General features: G+C 40.1%; 1 protein-coding gene across 1 annotated transcript in view; it reads right to left on the bottom strand.

Moving 5' to 3' along the window:
• Positions 1–525: 525 nt before the first annotated feature.
• Positions 526–18,624, bottom strand: part of LOC132775663 (1-phosphatidylinositol 4,5-bisphosphate phosphodiesterase zeta-1-like) — a 60,426-nt gene continuing 42,327 nt past the window's right edge. The window contains exons 12-14 of the mRNA XM_067468515.1: positions 13,729–13,861; positions 8,742–8,891; positions 526–614 (exon numbers count right to left, since the gene is read on the bottom strand). Of these exons, the coding sequence (XP_067324616.1) occupies positions 526–614; positions 8,742–8,891; positions 13,729–13,861 (372 nt within the window). The remainder of the gene's footprint in view (positions 615–8,741; positions 8,892–13,728; positions 13,862–18,624) is intronic.

Below are 18,624 nucleotides of genomic sequence, written 5' to 3' on the forward strand. Positions count from 1 at the left end.
TATGATATTTAGACTCTCACCACATCTTACTATGCAATCATTCTGAGAACCAGAAAATATATTTCCTTAGAAAGAAAGGATGAGTTTCCAAAAAAATAAGTTCCATATATAGGGTAGTGAGCACAATGGTCAGCAAAACCTTCTTCTTTCTTCTCAGCATTTGCTTGTGACTACATAGGGAAAAAGCAAGGCCCCCATTATTGTTCTTGTTTTATGTGTTCAAATAAATTCCAACTTATAGCAACCCTGTTCTTACTAGGCTAGTTTGGTTCAGACAAGTTTGCCATTGCCCTTCTTTGAGGCTGGCAAAGTGTGAGTGAATTGGGATTCAAACCCTGGTCTTGAATATTGGAACCCAAATGCAATTCAATAACTCAAGTAGACGATCCCATTAACTTCTGTGAAACAATGGCAAACATTTAGCATGAGGAAAATGCTAAATGCTGGAGGAAAAACTTCACTTGCTCTTCTATTTTGATGATGGTTACTTTATTGGTACATGCAGCTGGGGGAGCAGCAGTGATATTACTGTTCAATGTACCAGGCGTACACAAAGAGTGAGGCAGGCTTGAGGGAGACCCCAAGTTTGGAGACAAGTGGAACATGGCGATAACCTAGAAACAAATCAACAGGAAAGAAAGAGTTAAAATGAATTGAATGTAACAGAAGAAACCAGGGCTAGGTAGAGTTGGATTGGAGCACTGAAAAGTTACATTTTGGAGAGTATAACTCCCAGAATTCCCCAGTTAGTGTGGTCACTCCAACAAAAAAAAACACACATTTTTAAAGTTCTACCCAGCATGTATAGATAGATTTCTGAAGCAGTTTGCAGATTTGTAGCCAATCTTTGGTCCAGACAGCAAAGTGGATTTGTAGTATCTATAGAGTTGACATCAATGTGATACCACTTTAAGTCTTGTGACTCCATCCTCTCAATTGGATGTGTTCATTAATAGTCTTTATTAGAGAGATCTAGTTCATAGCGAAGGTTGCTATTGTGCCTTCCAATTGAATTTGACTCTAGGATAGCTCTCTCTTTTGAGTTATTCTTGGCAAGATTTCTTCAAATTCCCTTAGGTCTAAGGCTGAGAGAGTGTGATTCCCAAGGTCATCCAATGATTTGAGAGGAAATTCAAACGCTGGTCTCCTAGAGCAGTGGTTCTCAACCAGTGGGTCCCCAAGTGTTTTGGCCTTCAACTCCTAGAAATCCTAACAGCTGGTAAATGGGCTGGGATTTCTTGGAGTTGTAGACCAAAACACCTGGGGATCCACAGGTTGAGATCCATTGTCCTAGAGTCTTAGACCAACAATCAAACCGCTACACCATGTTAGCTCCCAGCCTGGGCACACCCAATGGAACAGTGGAATTTAACTCTGTTTTAACTCTCAATTCAATCATAAATAGGTCTACTCTAGCCAATAGACAGTAGATCACTATATGCCATAAGCATTGTCTAGAAAATGAATGTTAGGGGGGGGGGGTTTGGACTACACTTCTCAATCTTCTCATCCCAGTTTGGACAGTAGCCAAGGAGCTGAGGGACAAGATTTTCCAAGCTGTGGCCCTAGATAATGTGCATCCAAAATGTGCAGATGCACAGAAGTTAGTCTGCAAAAATTCCAACAAACTGAGAAGGACAGACAGATCAAGTGAGGCTGGCAAGAATACCAGCAAAGCAGAGGAAATTGCTCTGACAATGCTTAGCTCATTTCGATTCTCTGAACAAAAAGTCAGGGATGCAAAGGGACACTAAGTTGACAATCTTCACAAAGCGCCTTTAGAACAGAGTGGTGATTCTAATTTAGATTAGCTGTGGAGGTATTCCTTATGCATTAAAAAGCCGTGGTGTTCAGAACACCTATTACAAATTGCGGAACAGAAAAATGATTCATTCTCATAAAAGCAGAATGAGAAGACTTTAAAGGCCCCAACTAAATCCTGTGCATAATTGCATGGAAGAGTCTGTAAATGAGAAGTTTGCTTTACTTGGAAGCAAGTGGGAGCAGAGAGGTGAAGGAAGGTCCAAAGTCGTAACTCATTCACCAGTTCTCTGTTCTAAATAAAATATTGTTGTTGTTGTTCATTCGTTCAGTCGCCTCCGACTCTTTGTGACCTCATGGCCCAGCCCACGCCAGAGCTCCCTGTCGGCTGTCACCACCCCCAGCTCCTTCAAGGTCAGTCCAGTCACTTCAAGGATGCCATCCATCCATCTTGCCCTTGGTCGGCCCCTCTTCCTTTTATCTTCCACTTTCCCCAGCATAATTGTCTTCTCTAGGCTTTGCTGTCTCCTCATGATGTGGCCAAAGTACTTCAACTTTGTCTCTAGTATCCTTCCCTCCAATGAGCAGTCGGGCTTTATTTCCTGGAGGATGGACTGGTTGGATCTTCTCGCAGTCCAAGGCACTCTCAGAACTTTCCTCCAACACCACAGTTCAAAAGCATCTATCTTCCTTCGCTCAGCCTTCCCTAAGGTCCAGCTCTCACATCCGTAGGTTACTACAGGGAATACCATGGCTTTGACTAGGCGGATCTTTGTTGCCAGTGTGATGTCTCTACTCTTTACGATTTTATTGAGACTGGACATTGCTCTCCTCCCAAGAAGGAAGCGTCTTCTGATTTCCTGACCACAGTCTGCATCTGCAGTAATCTTTGCGCCTAGAAATACAAAGTCTGTCACGGCCTCCACATTTTCTCCCTCTATTTTCCAGTTGTCAATCATTCTTGTTGCCATAATCTTGGTTTTTTTGCCGTTTAGCTGCAATCCAGCTTTTGCGCTTTCTTCTTTCACCTTGATTAGAAGGCTCCTTAGCTCCTCCTCGCTTTCGGCCATCAGAGTGGTGTCATATTACACACAAATAAACACACACACACCGTGACCTGTCCTTTGATTTTTTTATATATATGAATCTGTGCGGTTTCAGCTTTTAAAAACAAATCAAAACTTTAAAAAATTACTTTAGAGAGGTTACAGTTACTGGAAACTCCCTGCCAGTCTGACCACTGGTCAGATTGTCTGGGGAAATTAAATATATGTAATACAAACAAGTAACTTTTCCAAACTCTGAGACAGATGGGTACATAATATGCTCATTATGAATTACTACTCTGCTTCATGGAGAGTTTTTGGCACATAGTCTGGTTCTTAAATACTTTCTGTTTTGTGTGTCTTGAAGTCATGACCCTAATATGAACCTATAACGGGGTTTTCTGGGGCTGAGAGGGTGTGACTCACCCAAGGTCGCCTGGAACCAAACCCTGGTCTTCAGAATCATAGTCCAATAGTCAAACCACTACACCAAGCTGGTTCCCATATTAGGTTTCTAGGGGTCCTTTCAAATGGCACAATTATCGCACAATAATTTCAAAATATGTAATCTTGACTTGCTCCATCCTATTGATTTACAGTTTAAGGATAGATATTTAGAATTCTTAGCCAGGGATATCTGATGCATCTGCAAATGAGATGTCATCTACCATACATTGATTCCTAACAGGAACCATTCTCCCTGGTATCCTTAGGTAGAGATGGTTGACTGGAGTACAGAAGTTTTCACAAAGATACATAATGAACAGCAAGAAGGAAAATGTGCTGCTTCAGCAAAATCATACCCTCCATCATTTCATAGCTGTGTAAACCAGAACTCATGTAGCCAAACAACATCAGAGTACAGTCAAGGTGGCAAACGTTATTAATGAGGAACATACAAGCTAGAAGAGATGGCAAAACTTTGCTCTTGCCTAAGCCTACTGAGAAGACTTTTTGTGTGAGCCTAGTCACTTTGCAGCAGTTTGTATTCTGTAGCAGCTGGTGGCTTTCAGCTCAGTGAATCCCTTCTGGGTTTTAATCCAAACTTTACATGTTGGAGATATGGTTCTACATCTTGGATGGCTCTGTTAAAGTTCAAACTGCAATAAAGAATGAATCCACTGATCCATTGATATGAAAGACAGTAGATTAGAGATAATAGAAGCAAGATTTGATTTAGACATCCATAAGAAGGAGAAACATGTTTCTTTTTGTGCTTTGACAAACAGAGGGGAAATTAATTTGATTTAGTCTTTCTGGAAAATCATGCTTGCCTGCCATTTAGTTGGATTGCGGCCATCCTATTGGTAAATTTAAGCATATTTTTTTATTTGTGTCTGTACAGATATTGATGAATAGGGACCTTTCTCTTCTGCAATAACATTTTCAGATATAGTATGACAGCACACAGGCTTTCCCATCTCATTGCAGCCTAAATATTTCATAATGGTTCATGCAGTGTGAAAAACAACTTAATAAATTCTATGGATATTTTATTGTGTTTGTATGTAATATTAAACTCATACTAATATTTTATAAACTGAGTTTTATGCCTTTGTACGTTTATTGCTACGTGCGTAAACACACACACACAATTTGAGTGACTTCTTTCACATAAATTCCTGAAGTCTCCTGAAATAATTCTTATTTGTTAAAGTACTGCTTTCATCTAATCTAACATTTTAGCTGTTTTAATTCCTCTGAACAATCAAGGTATTTGTTATAGGAACATAGGAAAGATTACTTTACTAGATGCTTGCATTACAATCACAAATAGTAGGATAAGGGGGTATTTTGGTCTTTGTAGAAATTCCATTCTCTTCTTACCTCTGCAACATCAGAAAGAGCCCCCAGAACTCACTATTTTATTGTGAAAGCCCCTCCTTGTGGACATTATATTACTGTTGAAGAGTGGGAAGGGAAAAGAGAAGGCTCTGGTTATGTTCCCATAGGCAGATGCAAACCAATGCCACCACTGGCTGAGACCTTAGGAGGATCCCTGCAAATCTTGGGGGAAGATGTTTCCAGGAACATGGCTAGATGCTTTCCCAGTTCCCTTTGAAATAGAATGGCCAAGGCTGGAAACAAAACAGTGGGTTTTGGAGGTTATAACAGGTGAGCCAAAGGATAGTTCTGCATGTGGAACTGCTATACTATACTCAACAATGTAGGATCTTGGTCACTGAGTTCAATTGGTCAAGATCCTACAGTGTTAAATGTAGCATAATACTTCCACTGTTGTCAACCCTTGCTTCCCAATATTGTGAACTGTGATTGGCAGTGCCTCTCCAGGATTTCAGGCAGAATTATTTGCCATCTCTCCCCAAATATGCATTTTACATCCAGGTAAACCCAATCCAAACTTGCTTAGCTTACAAAAGTAGACAGAATTAGGTAGGTTCAGGGTGTGATGATGATATCTGTATAACATTCAGCCCAGAGAAATGCTGCTTTTAGGAAATACAGCTTCTGGAAGCTTTTGCCTATTGATTGGGGATACTTGGAATTTTAATCCAAAACAAAAAACAAAAAAAACCACAAACCAATTTTCCTAGGCTATAATTTTGCCTGATCCAGAACTTTGCCAGCCCTTCTTTGAGCTCCAAGTGAGTATTTCTTGCAACACAGATGTAGAACTCTTTGCAAAGGCAATACCTGAACATATGCTCAGAGCAAGAGGAAAAACAACAAACAGTAGGACTGCTGCATGAAGATGGTGAAAGGCTATTAATAGGGGCTGAGGAAAAGACAGAGTTGTCTAACACCCTCTTCATCTCAGTGTTCTCTCCAAAGAAAAACAGAGTAAACCTGGTCAAAACAGAGGAAATGATCCAGCAAGAGGACTGCAGCCTGGAATAATAATGAGGTAGAAAGGGAGAATCTATCTATTCTAGATGAATTCAAATCTCCAGACCAAATGAATTACATCCCAAGGTTCTTAAGAACTCTGCAGATGAAATCACAGGAACATTGTCGAGAGTCTGAAAATGGCTGAAGAATAGGGGAGATCTCAGCAGTCTGGAGTACAGCAAATGTTGGACCCATCTTCAGAAAGGGGAGAAGGAGGCCCCAAATAATTAGCTTGACATTAACTTGACATCAATGCCAGAAAAGATTCTACAGCAGATCATTAAACATATAGTCTGTTTGGTCTATCATGTGACTTCAGTATGTGGTCCATTTCAAGGGTTGGAATGATGATTTCAGCTCAAAACTTCCTTTTGCGTTTGATCCAAATAGGTATATTTTTTAGCAGAGATCCTCAATTATTTGTCCTGAAAATTATTTGGGCTTCATCTACCAGAACTTCAACCAAGAAGATCAATGATTCAGAGAGCTGAAGCCCTATATATGTGGGGGATCAAAGGTTGTGAACTGCTGAAATGGAATTGTAGCTACTAGCTACCTTAAAGAACATCTAACACATTTTCATTAATGAATATTTGGGGCACAGAAGTCTGACATGATGCACCGAAATGCAGAAGTGTTTATACATCCCATATTGCGTCTGCATTTACTCTGTGGCGTTATGGGACCCTTTCATGCTACAAGGTTACAGTGCTAGATCCCATTTTTGTTGCCATGGCTCCATTCTATGAAATCATGGGATTTATACTTTGGTGAGAAACTAGAGCCCTTGGACAAAGAAATTTAAGAGTCCATCTCAAAACTGCAAGTCCTATAGGATACATCCTTGACAGTTAAGTTGGCATCATACAACTATAATTCTATAGTGTGAATGGACCAATGATATACACAGTTATATTGAAGAGTTACATGTGGTCATATTGAAAACACATATTTAAATATAGCAATCTTTTGATGACATTATCATGATGCATGAACCCTAATATCACAGCCCCATCCCCCCAATTAGGATTCAACTGAATGGCTGCACAAAGTCATTCAGCTGAAGGAAGAAAAGACCAGAATCCTAGTCTCACAGTTCCCCTCATCATGATCCTATTGAATAGCTGCATAAAGCCAAACATGTATCATAAAATTCCTGTAGGCTCCCTATAGATACCCAGTTGGATGTGCATATACTTCTAATATGTATATTCCCTCACTACCCTTAAAAGAGTTGGAGGCATCTTTCATGCACTGTTCATACAGTTGAATGCAAAGTTAAATGCATAGCCCATGTGTCTGACTACAATTAGTCTCCCCCATATATTTTAATGAAAACTTGGGGGTTTTTTTAGAATTTCCTGCATGACTATTTCATATTTCATTCCTGTAGAGATACCAGTGGGGATACCATCTGGGCATTTATTTACATTAGTGTACATAATTAGATGATCTAGACTGCAAAGTGATCGGAGGAAGGCATTAAACTTAACAGTGGGAATCAGTGAATGCATTTGCAAACAAAGAGACACTGTGTACTGATTGTATGCAAGCATATTTGTAACATAACTAGGACTTATAACTCTTTCTGCTCCAAAAAATCACCTACAACCCATGCATTCAATGAGAAGGACTTGCAGAAACATTATAGAAATGTTATTACATAGCACATGTAAGGAACTAGTCAATAGTTCCCAAACTGTGGCCCTTGGAGTGTTTACATTTTAATTCCCATAAGTCCCAACTTGGGAATTCAAGTCTAAAACACCTGACCAAAGCATGTGGACAAGGTAGGAAATCAACCATTACAAGCCAGCAGTCAATGGGCCTCTACTAATGCTAGACTCATCAGTAGTGGATTAGACTTGGTCTGGTGGGTCTCAGGTTATGCAGGAGTAGATCTTACTTTTCATTGTCCAGACTGATCATACTATAACGGCAATATTATAACTATTCATTTCTAAATGGCAGGAGTTGGGGATTTTATGATCAGAATGAAAGAGGGATACTTGGAGGAGGTAATGGTCTTAACTGAAATGTGGGATTTTGTTGATTGTTGTGTTATCATAGTTTTATCTGTTTTGTTCTCCTGGTTGAAAGGTTTTAATGTTTGTATTCTGTTTGTAAGCCGCCTTGGTGTGCATCCACTGACAATGATAACACAACTGCAATGGAATAGTGGGTTTGTGTTATGATAAAGTTCTTTAAATTTCAACCACACTACTTCTTTTGCTTCTTGCCTCCTTGAAATTGTCAGATTACAATGATGGTAGAGAAACTTCGAATGGAAGAATACTTGTGCTGCGGTGAAAAGATTAGAGACTAAGCTATGGTGTGACACCTTGGTTCTGTCTTTTGCCTGCTTTTTTCTCGGCCGTGAGCTAGCAATTTTAGACCTAGGCATACACGGTCCCTGAGAGGTGCTTACTTCATTCCAGATTCACAACAGATTTTCAGAAACACCAGTCTCTGGAATTTTTGGTTATAGTCACCATGCACAATTATATCTAATTGCTGTGGCTCCTTCCTTTGAAATCTTGGGATTTGGTGAAGTACTTAGATTTCCCTGCTCGAAAGCTCCAGGTTGGTAGTTTAAGATGGAGTGAACTCTCTAGCGGAGAGAATGTTAAGCACCTCACCCAACTATAAATCCCAGGATTCCAAAGGATGAAGCCATGGCAGTATTGAATTGATATAATTGTGCACTCTGGCTAAATCTTGTGTTTGCCTGAAAAGCTCTTGGGAGTGAAGAAGATAAGGAAGATCAGGAATGTCTTCTAAGTCAACATTTGCTTTTCCAGTAACAGGTGCTATGTTATCACTGAAGGTTAAGAGTGTGCAAATGCCATAGCAGAGGAGAAATGAATATTTTTGAGGGTGGGGGTGGGTATGAAAAGGCATGAAGGAGGAGTGGAAGGGCACGTTCTCTATTCGTATAGCATCAGATACCAAATTTTGTTGTTACAGATTATAATCTGCCATCCACCTTCTCTGTTTTCACAACAGCAGTCATGGGAGCAGGTCTAGGCAGTTCCTACAGCTGCTAACTCCTATTGTACTTGGTTGCTGCAATGTTGCTCTTACCTTTATTCATGCTCAGAAGTGGTAAAGTAAATTGGCCAAGGAAGTCATTGGAAGTTATTACCATCTGATCCTCTACAACAAAACGTATTAAGGCAAGATCTGGGACCTGGATATTAAATGTGAATGTTTCATTCCATCTTGGATTTAAAGCTGAAACAGAAAAGAGAGTAATACTTATCTGACATGTTTTCAAGGTAGCTTTAAATGTAACCACAAGTAGCGTTTTTGGTTTAAACACACATACACTTGCACTAGCATCCTATTAGTGGCAAGTTCACCTGTGTGTGTCTCTTTCTGTTTCATGCAGATGTTGATATTTCCTTCCTCTTTCCAGTTACCAAAGCCCCTACCCCAGATCTCCTCACTGCAACCCCACTCCTCAGGCCACTCTGTATCTATTGGAAGGAGTAGCCATCAGAGAAGCATCTGGCTACGTCCCTGAAACCAAACACAAAATTATTACATCACCTGCAGAGACCTCCACAGCACTCCAACAGTCTTTAGCAAGACACCTGAAACTGTGGGACCCATATCCATGGTTTCACTTACCTGTGCCCTGGAGGGTGATGTTCTCTCTGGAAATTTTCTAGGACTTCCAAGCAATTATCTACCATACATTGGGACTGGAAGTCAGATAATTGAAGGGTGTTCGATTTGTGGTTTCATATAACTACACTCCAGCCAGGAACATATTCCTCATAGATACAGGAATCTTCCTATAATCATTTTATGTATAGCTACTGGGACTTAGCAAGATGTTTCTTCAACCTCCACCCACCCCCACTGTTATCTGACATAGAATAAGGGGGTTGAATTTTACAATAAATTAAGAATTGAAAGCTATAGCATAGCTCCACAGTTTAAATCTGAGGAATGGGGTGAGCTCCCGCTCTTAGCCCTAGCTCCTCTCAACCTAGCAGTTCAAAAACATGCAGATATGAGTAGATAAATAGGTACCACTTGGGAGGGAAAAGGCAAAAGACACTCCTAGCAGTCTTGCCAGCCACACAACCAGAAGGTAACAATGCAGTTTCCTCTGCTTGAAAATGGAGAAGAACGCCTCCAGAGTCAGAGCTGAGCACCACCTCCAGAAGCCAGAAATGAAATAGGAGAATCCTTTTTCTTTTTCTGCCTTTGTGTGTTTCATGGTATGTGATTGTAAGGCATTGAATGTTTGCCTATGTCTGTTGTAAATGCTATAATCCGCTCTGTGTCCCCTAGGGGAGAAGGGCAGAATATAAATAAAGTGTATTGTTATGATGATTATGATTATTATCACAAATTTTCACTATAGTTGACAGCAATTTACAAAAGAAGGGTGCCTGAGCATCATTTTTTTTTTCTGTATGTGTGTGTGACACATATTGGGAGTTGCAAATAATCACAACTGTGCAGTTTTAAACGACTTTCTCACAACAAAGAGAAAAATGTGAAATTACTCATTCTTGCTTGAAAGAATGAAATTTGTGAAAATGTAATTAGTAAACAGGGAGCCCCCGGTGGCGCAGTGGGTTAAAGCACTGAGTTGCTGAGCTTGTTGATCGAAAGGTCGCAGGTTCGATTCCGGGGAGCGGCGTGAGCTTCCACTGTCAGCCCTAGCTTCTGCCAATCTAGCAGTTCGAAAACATGCAAATGTGAGTAGATCAATAGGTACCGCTCCGGCGGGAAGGTAACGGCGCTCCATGCAGTCATGATGGCCACATGACCTTGGAGGTGTCTACGGACAACGCCGGCTCTTCAGCTTAGAAATGGAGATGAGCACCACACCCCAGAGTCAGACATGACTGGACTTAATGTCAGGGGACTACCTTTACCTTTACCTAATTGGTAAACAAGAACACAGAAAGAAAGGAATGGCTGCTTTTGTTTGTATGGAGTGTTTCTCCACCCATACATTCGTTCTTTTAAAATGGGAGCCCAAAAGAGCAGGAGCATTTCTGGGATGATAACACACTGTGTATGTAATCCAGCAAGAAGTTCTCATCTACATCTGTCGTGTGTTCCAATGGGGATATTCAAAAGAGCCTCCTCCTTAACTTCACTGAGTGAACTCAAGGAATAAGGAAGGTCATAGAAATTACATTTCAGATAATGGATTCTCCTGTGATGCTTCTGTTTAACTAGTTTCCAGAGCAGAATCAACACATTTTAAACTCCCCATTGATCTCATTTGTATTTCCAAAATGTTACGCTAATGTACTGATGCACAAATGCACTTGGGTGTACTGATAAAGTACTAGCCAAAGGAAATTCACATTAGATTTGAAAAATGTGTGCTTGCATCCAGATTAATTTGGCTCCAGTTGTACCAACTTCTGTAGAACACAGCACGGAAAAACTCTCACTGCAATCATACAACTACTTTAAGAGGCAACGTTAGATTTTTTTTATTACATTTATTTTTTATTACAGCTATGTTTCTTTCAGCTGTATTGTTTTTATATTGCTTTCAAATGTGATGTTATTTGTTTTATCTGATGTTTTAATTGTTTAAAGTGTTTTACATGTGTGTTTTAATTGTAATCTTGGGTGTGTCCCTTGTAAGCCAGTCTGAGTCCCCTAGGAGAGATGGTTGGTGGGGTATAAAAATAGTGTATTATTATTATTATTATTATTATTATTATTATTATTATTGGAGCCCCCGGTGGAGCAGTGGGTTAAACCCCTGTGCCGGCAGGACTGAAGACTGACAGGTCGCAGGTTCAAATCTGGGGAGAGGCAGATGAGCTCCCTCTATCAGCCCCAGCTCCTCATGCTGGGACATGAGAGAAGCTTCCCACAAAGATGATAAAAACATCAAATCATCCAGGCGTCCCCTGGGCAACATCCTTGCAGACAGCCAATTCTCTCATACCAGAAGCAACTTTCAGTTTCTCAAGTCGCTCCTGACACGACAAAAATTATTATTATTATTATTATTATTATTATTATTATTATTATTATTACATGCATACATACTGATGGAAAATAAATGCAATTGAATTCATGGAGGCAAGATATGCATTTTCCAATTCAGGAACTGAGTTGTGAATTTATTCTGGGTAAAACAGAAAATAGGAGAAAAGTAATATACCAAAGACTGAACCACGGGATTAAGAGAGATTGAGAGAGAAAAAATATTTCTGCCCCTAGGAGTATCAGAGAAGAACAAATCTACCAAACCCAATATTGCTCTTGTTTTAATGTGTTCTACAGTCACGTTTATTCTGTCTCGTTTCTAACTGGCTTGTGACTTATTGCGGCAGTGAAGGTTGATCTGTATCAAGTTCATAATATAATGTATTTTTTTCAAAATATATAGATTTATGTACACATTTTGAGCTATAGATTATAAGATCATTTTGCCCATTTTTTCACACATACAGTCTTTATCGCAAATTCAGAAAATGATACTTTTTAAGAAGCAAATATCTTTAAACTGATATTCTACTTATGGAATTTGCAAGATCACTCTGAAGTATGAAGGTAATTGATTTTACAGTCTTCTCTAAGCAATTTAAAGAAACTTTAATAGTACAACTTATTGCTCTATTTATTGTTGTATGCGCAGCTCGCTGTGAGTCAGCTGCATTAAGATCACTACTGACCGAAAGGTCATGAGTTTGAAGCCAGCCCGGTTGGAGTGAGCTTCCGACCAAGTTTGTGTAGCTTGCTTTCAACCTTTGCAGCCCAAAAGACAGTTGCATCTGTCAAGTAGGAAATTTAGGTACCGTTTATGCGGGGAGGCAAATTTAACTAATTTACGAGGCCATAAAAATCTCCAGCAAGCATGCAAAGAATGAGGAAGTACTTCATCAGTGTCACAAATGGTCAGTGAAGGGACAGCTCCCCTGGTGGCCAGAATACCCTCAAGAAAAAGCTGGAATGTTAAATTACCTCTGTGTCTGTCTATATATGTTGTGTGTCTATGGCATTGAATGTTTGCCATGTATATGTTCATAGACTTAAACTCACTGGAAGAAACCACAAACACTATCAGTTCAATTTCCTGCCATGCAAGAATATATAACCAAAGCCATTTAGCCTCTGCTTTAAAACCTCCAGAGAAGGAGACTCCATCACATTCAGGGACAGCATATCCCACTGCTGAACACTTCTTATTGTCATAAAAGCTTCCCCTAATTTTCATGTAGAATCCCTTTTCCTATAGTTTGAATCCATTGCTCCATCATTCTGTCTGAGTCTCTAGAGCAGCTGAAAACAAGCTGGCTCTATCTTCATTATGGAATCATTTCAAATATTTCAACATGGCTATCATATCTAATTTTAACTGTTTCTTCTCCAAGCTAAACATACCCAGCCCCCTAGGACGTGACTTTCATAACTTTTATTATGTTGGTCACCCTTCTCTAGACACAGTAAATGTGATGTCAATAACTGGACACCATATTTCAGGTGAAGTCTGATCAAAGCAAAACAGAATCATTACCTCCCTTGATCTTGACACTGGTGCATTGCATTGACTCTTAGCTGTTTCATCACATTGTTGACTCATGTTCAGCTTGTTCAGACTCCTAGATCCCTTTCACATGTATTGTTGTCAAGCCAGGTATTGCTCCTCCTATATCTATACCTTAAATGTTGCCCTTTGAAATACGTTTTGTTATTTTTGGCCTATCTATCTAATCTGTTAAGGGTATTTTGTAGCCTGATCCTATCCTCTGGAATATTAGCTATCTGTCCCAATTTGATGTTATCTGCAAATGGGATAAGCTTGACCTCTATTCCAAATCATTGATAAAGGTGATGAATAGCACTTGGCCCAGAACAGAATCCAATGGTGCCCCACTGGTCACTTCTCTTCCAGGATGAGGTGAATCCATTGAGCCTAGCCAATTCACTTAACAGTAGCATTGTCTTGTCTAGCTCCTATTTTACTAACCTATCTGCAAGGATGTCTTGGGGGATCTTGTCAAAGGCCTTGTTGAAATCAAGATATGCTACTCCACAGCATGGAGTTATTGAATTGCTTTTCAGTTGAACTTACCATTGTTCTTTATAACAGAAGTCTGCTGTTTTGCCATGTCTGCGGCAACACCATGGATTTCGATTTTGACTAGAGGATCAGCCTTATTACTCTTGGAAAGGTTACTCGGAGGCAGCTGATAACCACTGATAACCTGCATAAAGAAAACCACATTTCACTACAAATTTATAGCTCATATTTATGAAACTCAACATCTCATTTCCAGGTTCACATAATACACCAAATGATTGTTCCCCACTGGACAACCGGGCCCAGTTTTTTATTTCTTTTCTGCATACATCACAGCACTCTGTGGCACTTTAATGTTTAAATTTCTATTACTTTCACTGTTATGACCATTAGCTTCACTAAGAAGATTTCTATAACATTGGTTCCTATAAAGTTCAGTTTCACTCTCAATGGAAACATCAGGAGTTCTCCACTAACTGCCACAGAAAAAGGGAGACCATTTATAATGATATATTATACATATAGACTTTAAAAAGAACATACTTTACCACAACCATAAAAATTGAAATGTTATAAAATAAATCACAGAATCATAAAATGTATAGTTGCAAGAGACCACGTGGGCCATCTAGTCCAATCCCCCTGCCATGCAGGAAAAGCACATTCAAAGTACCCCTGATAGATGGCCATCCAGCCTCTGTTTAAAAGCCTCCAAGGAAGGAGCTTCTACCACACTCTAGGGCAGAGAATTCCACTGCTAAACAGCACTCACAGTCAGAAAGTTCTTCCTAATGTTCAGGTGGAATCTCCTTTCCTGTAATTTGAACCCATTGCTCCAAGTCCTGGTCTCCAGAGCAGCAAAAAACAAGCTTGCTCCCTCCTCCGTATGACATCCTTTCACATATTTATACATGGCTGTCATGTCTCCCCTCAAACTTCTCTTCTGCAGGCTGAACATACCCAGGTCTTTAAGATGTTCCTCATACGGCATGGTCTCCAGAACTTTGATCATTTCAACCATCTTCCTCTAGACACATTCCAGCTTGTCAATATCTCTTTTAAATTGTATTCCAGGGAGGTCTGACCAAAGCAGAATAGAGGGGTACCATGACTTCCCTCAATCTAGACACTATGCTCCTTCTGATGCAAACCAAAATCTTATTAGGTTTTTTAGCTGCTGCCTCACATTGTTTGCTCATGTTCCACTTGTTATCCATGAAGACTCCAAGATCTTTTTCACATGTACTATTTTCGAGCCAGGCTTCGCCCACTTTGTCTCTTTGTCCTCCTTAGATATCTCCAACAGGATGGTGTCCAGCTGACAGTAAAAAATATCTTTAATGTCTTCTGCTTTCAACTGGATTATCTGTGTCTATACTGCCATATAATCCAGTTCAGTGTGGATTTTATACAGCTGTGTGGAAGAAGCCTAAAATAGGATCCAAGCATTGCCTATTCGACAGCTATGGAAATGTGAAGACAACAGCTTTCTAATCTTCATTGTCCTACACATGCAGAATTGGCTTTATCTCTTTTCTCTTTCTGGAATACAGTTTTTCTTAAACTAACCCAAATCCCTTTTAAAGTTATCAAAGATAGGCTTCATCATCATGTTATGGAACGGATTTCTCCCTGAGTTTACTGGGAGCTGATGTGGTGTACTTGGAGTACAGAGTTTTTCTCCATATCTGAGAAATGAAACCAATAGGGTGATCTTAAACTAATCATTTTCTCTAAGCCTAAGGTATTTTATTGGGGTTCTGTAAAGCTAAAATGCAATAAAAGAAGGAGAGTAATAAGCTTGTGGAGAAAAGGTGATCTGTAAAAAATGAGTCAGATTCTGCATCATGGTTTGTGTTTTCTGATTTTATGAATTCTCAGCAATGTTGCAGAAATGCAATGAAATCCTGGCAGTGGTTCTCAACCTGGGGTCCCCAGATGTTTTTGGCCAACTCCCAGAAATCCTAACAGCTGGTAAACTTGCTGGGATTTCTGGGAGTTGTAGGCCCAAAACATCTGGAGCCCCCAGGTTGAGAACCACTGAATTGGAAGGCAAACATCTTGGCAGCCTCAAAGTGTTCTGGTGAGCACTGGGTGCTTCTAAGGGGCACCAAATTATCCTGATCAGCAACAGGCACTTCTGAGATGCACTGGCATTCCTAGTGCATCTTGGGTATTCCTGTTGCACTCCAACACTTCCTAGTTGTTTGCAGGGTGCACATCAGAAGTACCAAAATGCACCGTCGCCCATTGCACATCAGGGTCATGGCACATCAGTCATTCCATTGCCTATCAATGCACAACGGATGCCCATATATTGCAATTTTATGGCAGCCCATGGGTAAATAGAGGCATTGCCAAACTTCTTGGGGTTTTTTTTTCCCACACATGTAAGCCCAGTTATAGAAATATATAAATCTCATGCTGAATTCCAGCTGTCACTAATAAATAAATAAAAATACCAAGTGAGAACATATTTATTTTTCCATGTCTTAAATCAATGGCTGTCCATCACTTTCAGTGACCAGCCCCCAAACTTTAGACTTATTAAAGGTGAAGGAGAGCTCTTGCTTAGTTTAACAGCACTTAACAAAATGGTGAGCAAAATATTTGTTAGAAGATTAGTACAGATATCAGGAGAGAATGTTGATTTTGTGACTAGATCAGACAGAACACAAGCAAAAGAGAAACCTTCCGAAACACCCCACGATATTGCTGCGTCTATTTAATAACCTGTCAGAAGCGTTTGATAACTATTTGCAGCCACCCAGCCATGGAATTTATAGTATTGGAGGCATTTTTCAACAGCAAAAGTACAACTAGGAAACAACTAGGAAATTTTACAGATAATAAATCAAAGCTGTTTGATTTATTTTTGTCCTAAGAGGCAGTTCTCTAGAACCATCTCTGTACATGAAAATTGCAGCTTGCCCTGAAAGCTTTAATTCAATTTGCCATTATTTTTTATATCCTCACAGTAAATGTTCCAAATTGCATCTGAAGAATAACCTAGGTGTGCTAAGAATAAGATTCACACAAATAGCAGTGTTTAGGACTAGTTGGCTCATATATGAAGTTTGGAAAATTCAAATTAGCTCTTACATGTTACATGATTTGGCTTTTATCCCAAATCAGCAATATCTTTCCCAGATATTTTCCCCCCCCAGCTATGCTCCAAAACCAATTCTTGCGCATTACCAATGTTCCCTAACTAGAGATGTAGTGCTCTTTTTACAATGCGCACCATTTCCTAACTTTGTCACCTGGTTTCAGCACTTTACCCACCGGCCCTATCATTGTAAATGATTTGCACCAGTCCAACTGCCCGAGCTCAGAATTATGCACTACTCAGACCATTGGTCGTCTGTTCAATGATTGTTATACGTTGTATTATGTGTGGTTTATTTTATATTGTTTGAAATTGTTTTTATAAATTTTGCTGTGTTATATTTTAACCATATTGAATTTGGGCTTATCCCCACGTAAACTGCTCAGAGTCCCTTCAGGGAGATGGAAGCAGGGTAGAAAAATAAAGTTCTTATTTTACTGACACAAAACCACAGTATGATATAGCAAACGAGATATATATGCTGATTTCAGGTCACAAAATCACAAATCGAACACTTCCCAAGTGTTTAGGACTGTGTGATGTATCTTTGAATGACACAGGGAGATAGGGCAAGCACTAGGGGAAGAGAGAGAGGAGAGAATTATGAGTGCTCCAGTAGCTTTTGGTCTCGCACTGAGGCAACATAAAGACAAGACAATTGAGTTTAAGTCCAGTGGTTCACTGCAGTTCTTTACAACATCAAGAAAACACCCCACCTTTGGTTTACATAATAAATGGTAATTTGGTATGTCAAAATACACAAAGATTCCATTTATTTGATGAATCTACTACACTTAAGGATTGAGATAAGGTTGCATGAAGGGATCAGTGTCCCAATCCTCGGCATGCGAGTGCAGAGAAGAACAAACCACCGACCACCTGCTGCAATGCACCCTGAGCCCTGCCACATGCACAATGGAGGACCTTCCTGCGGCAACACCAGAGGCACTCCAAGTGGCCAGATACTGGTCAAAGGACATTTAACCAACTACCAAATTTGCAAAATCTGTGTGTTTTTTTCTTTTTTTCTTTTTTTTTCTTTTTCTTTTTAATCTGTGTGTTTGTTTCGCTCTGTTAGAATTATAATACAATGGTATGGTTGCTGATATTTATTTATTGTGTCATCCGCAACCAGAACACTGTACCACATTTCTAACAGAATAAAGCAAACAAACAGATAAAAAACACACACACATTTTGCAAACTTGGTAGTTGATTAAATGTCCTTTGACCAGTATCTGGCCACTTGGAGTGCCTCTGGTGTTGCCGCAAGAAGGTCCTCCCTTGTGCATGTAGCAGGGCTCAGGGTGTATTGCAGCAGATGGTCAGTGGTTTGCTCTTCTCCACACTCGCATGTCATGGATTCAACTTTGTAGCCCCATTTCTTTAGATTGGCTCTGCATCTTGTGGTGCCAGAGCCCAGTCTGTTCAGTGCCTTCCAAGTCGCCCAGTCTTCTGTGTGCCCAGGGGGGAGTCTCTCATCTGGTATCACCCACGGATTGAGGTGCTGGGTTTGAACCTGCCACTTTTGAACTCTCGCTTGCTGAGGTGTTCCAGCAAGTGTCTCTGTAGACCTAAGAAAACTATTTCTTGATTTAAGTCGCATGCCCAGTGTGAAACACATCTCACCACACTAAAACAGTGGATGTGGCTCTTAATGAGACATGCCGCATTATCACAGGGTGTCTGCGCCCTACACCACTGGAGAAATTACACTGTTTAGCCGGTATTGCACCACCTGACATCCGCCGGGAAGTAGCAGCCAATAGTGAAAGGACCAAGGCAGAGACATCTTCAGCCCATCCCTTGTTTGGGCATCAGCCAGCACACCAACGACT

The sequence above is a fragment of the Anolis sagrei genome, chromosome 5 (genome assembly GCF_037176765.1).
Source record: "Anolis sagrei isolate rAnoSag1 chromosome 5, rAnoSag1.mat, whole genome shotgun sequence".
Taxonomy (NCBI): domain Eukaryota; kingdom Metazoa; phylum Chordata; class Lepidosauria; order Squamata; family Dactyloidae; genus Anolis; species Anolis sagrei.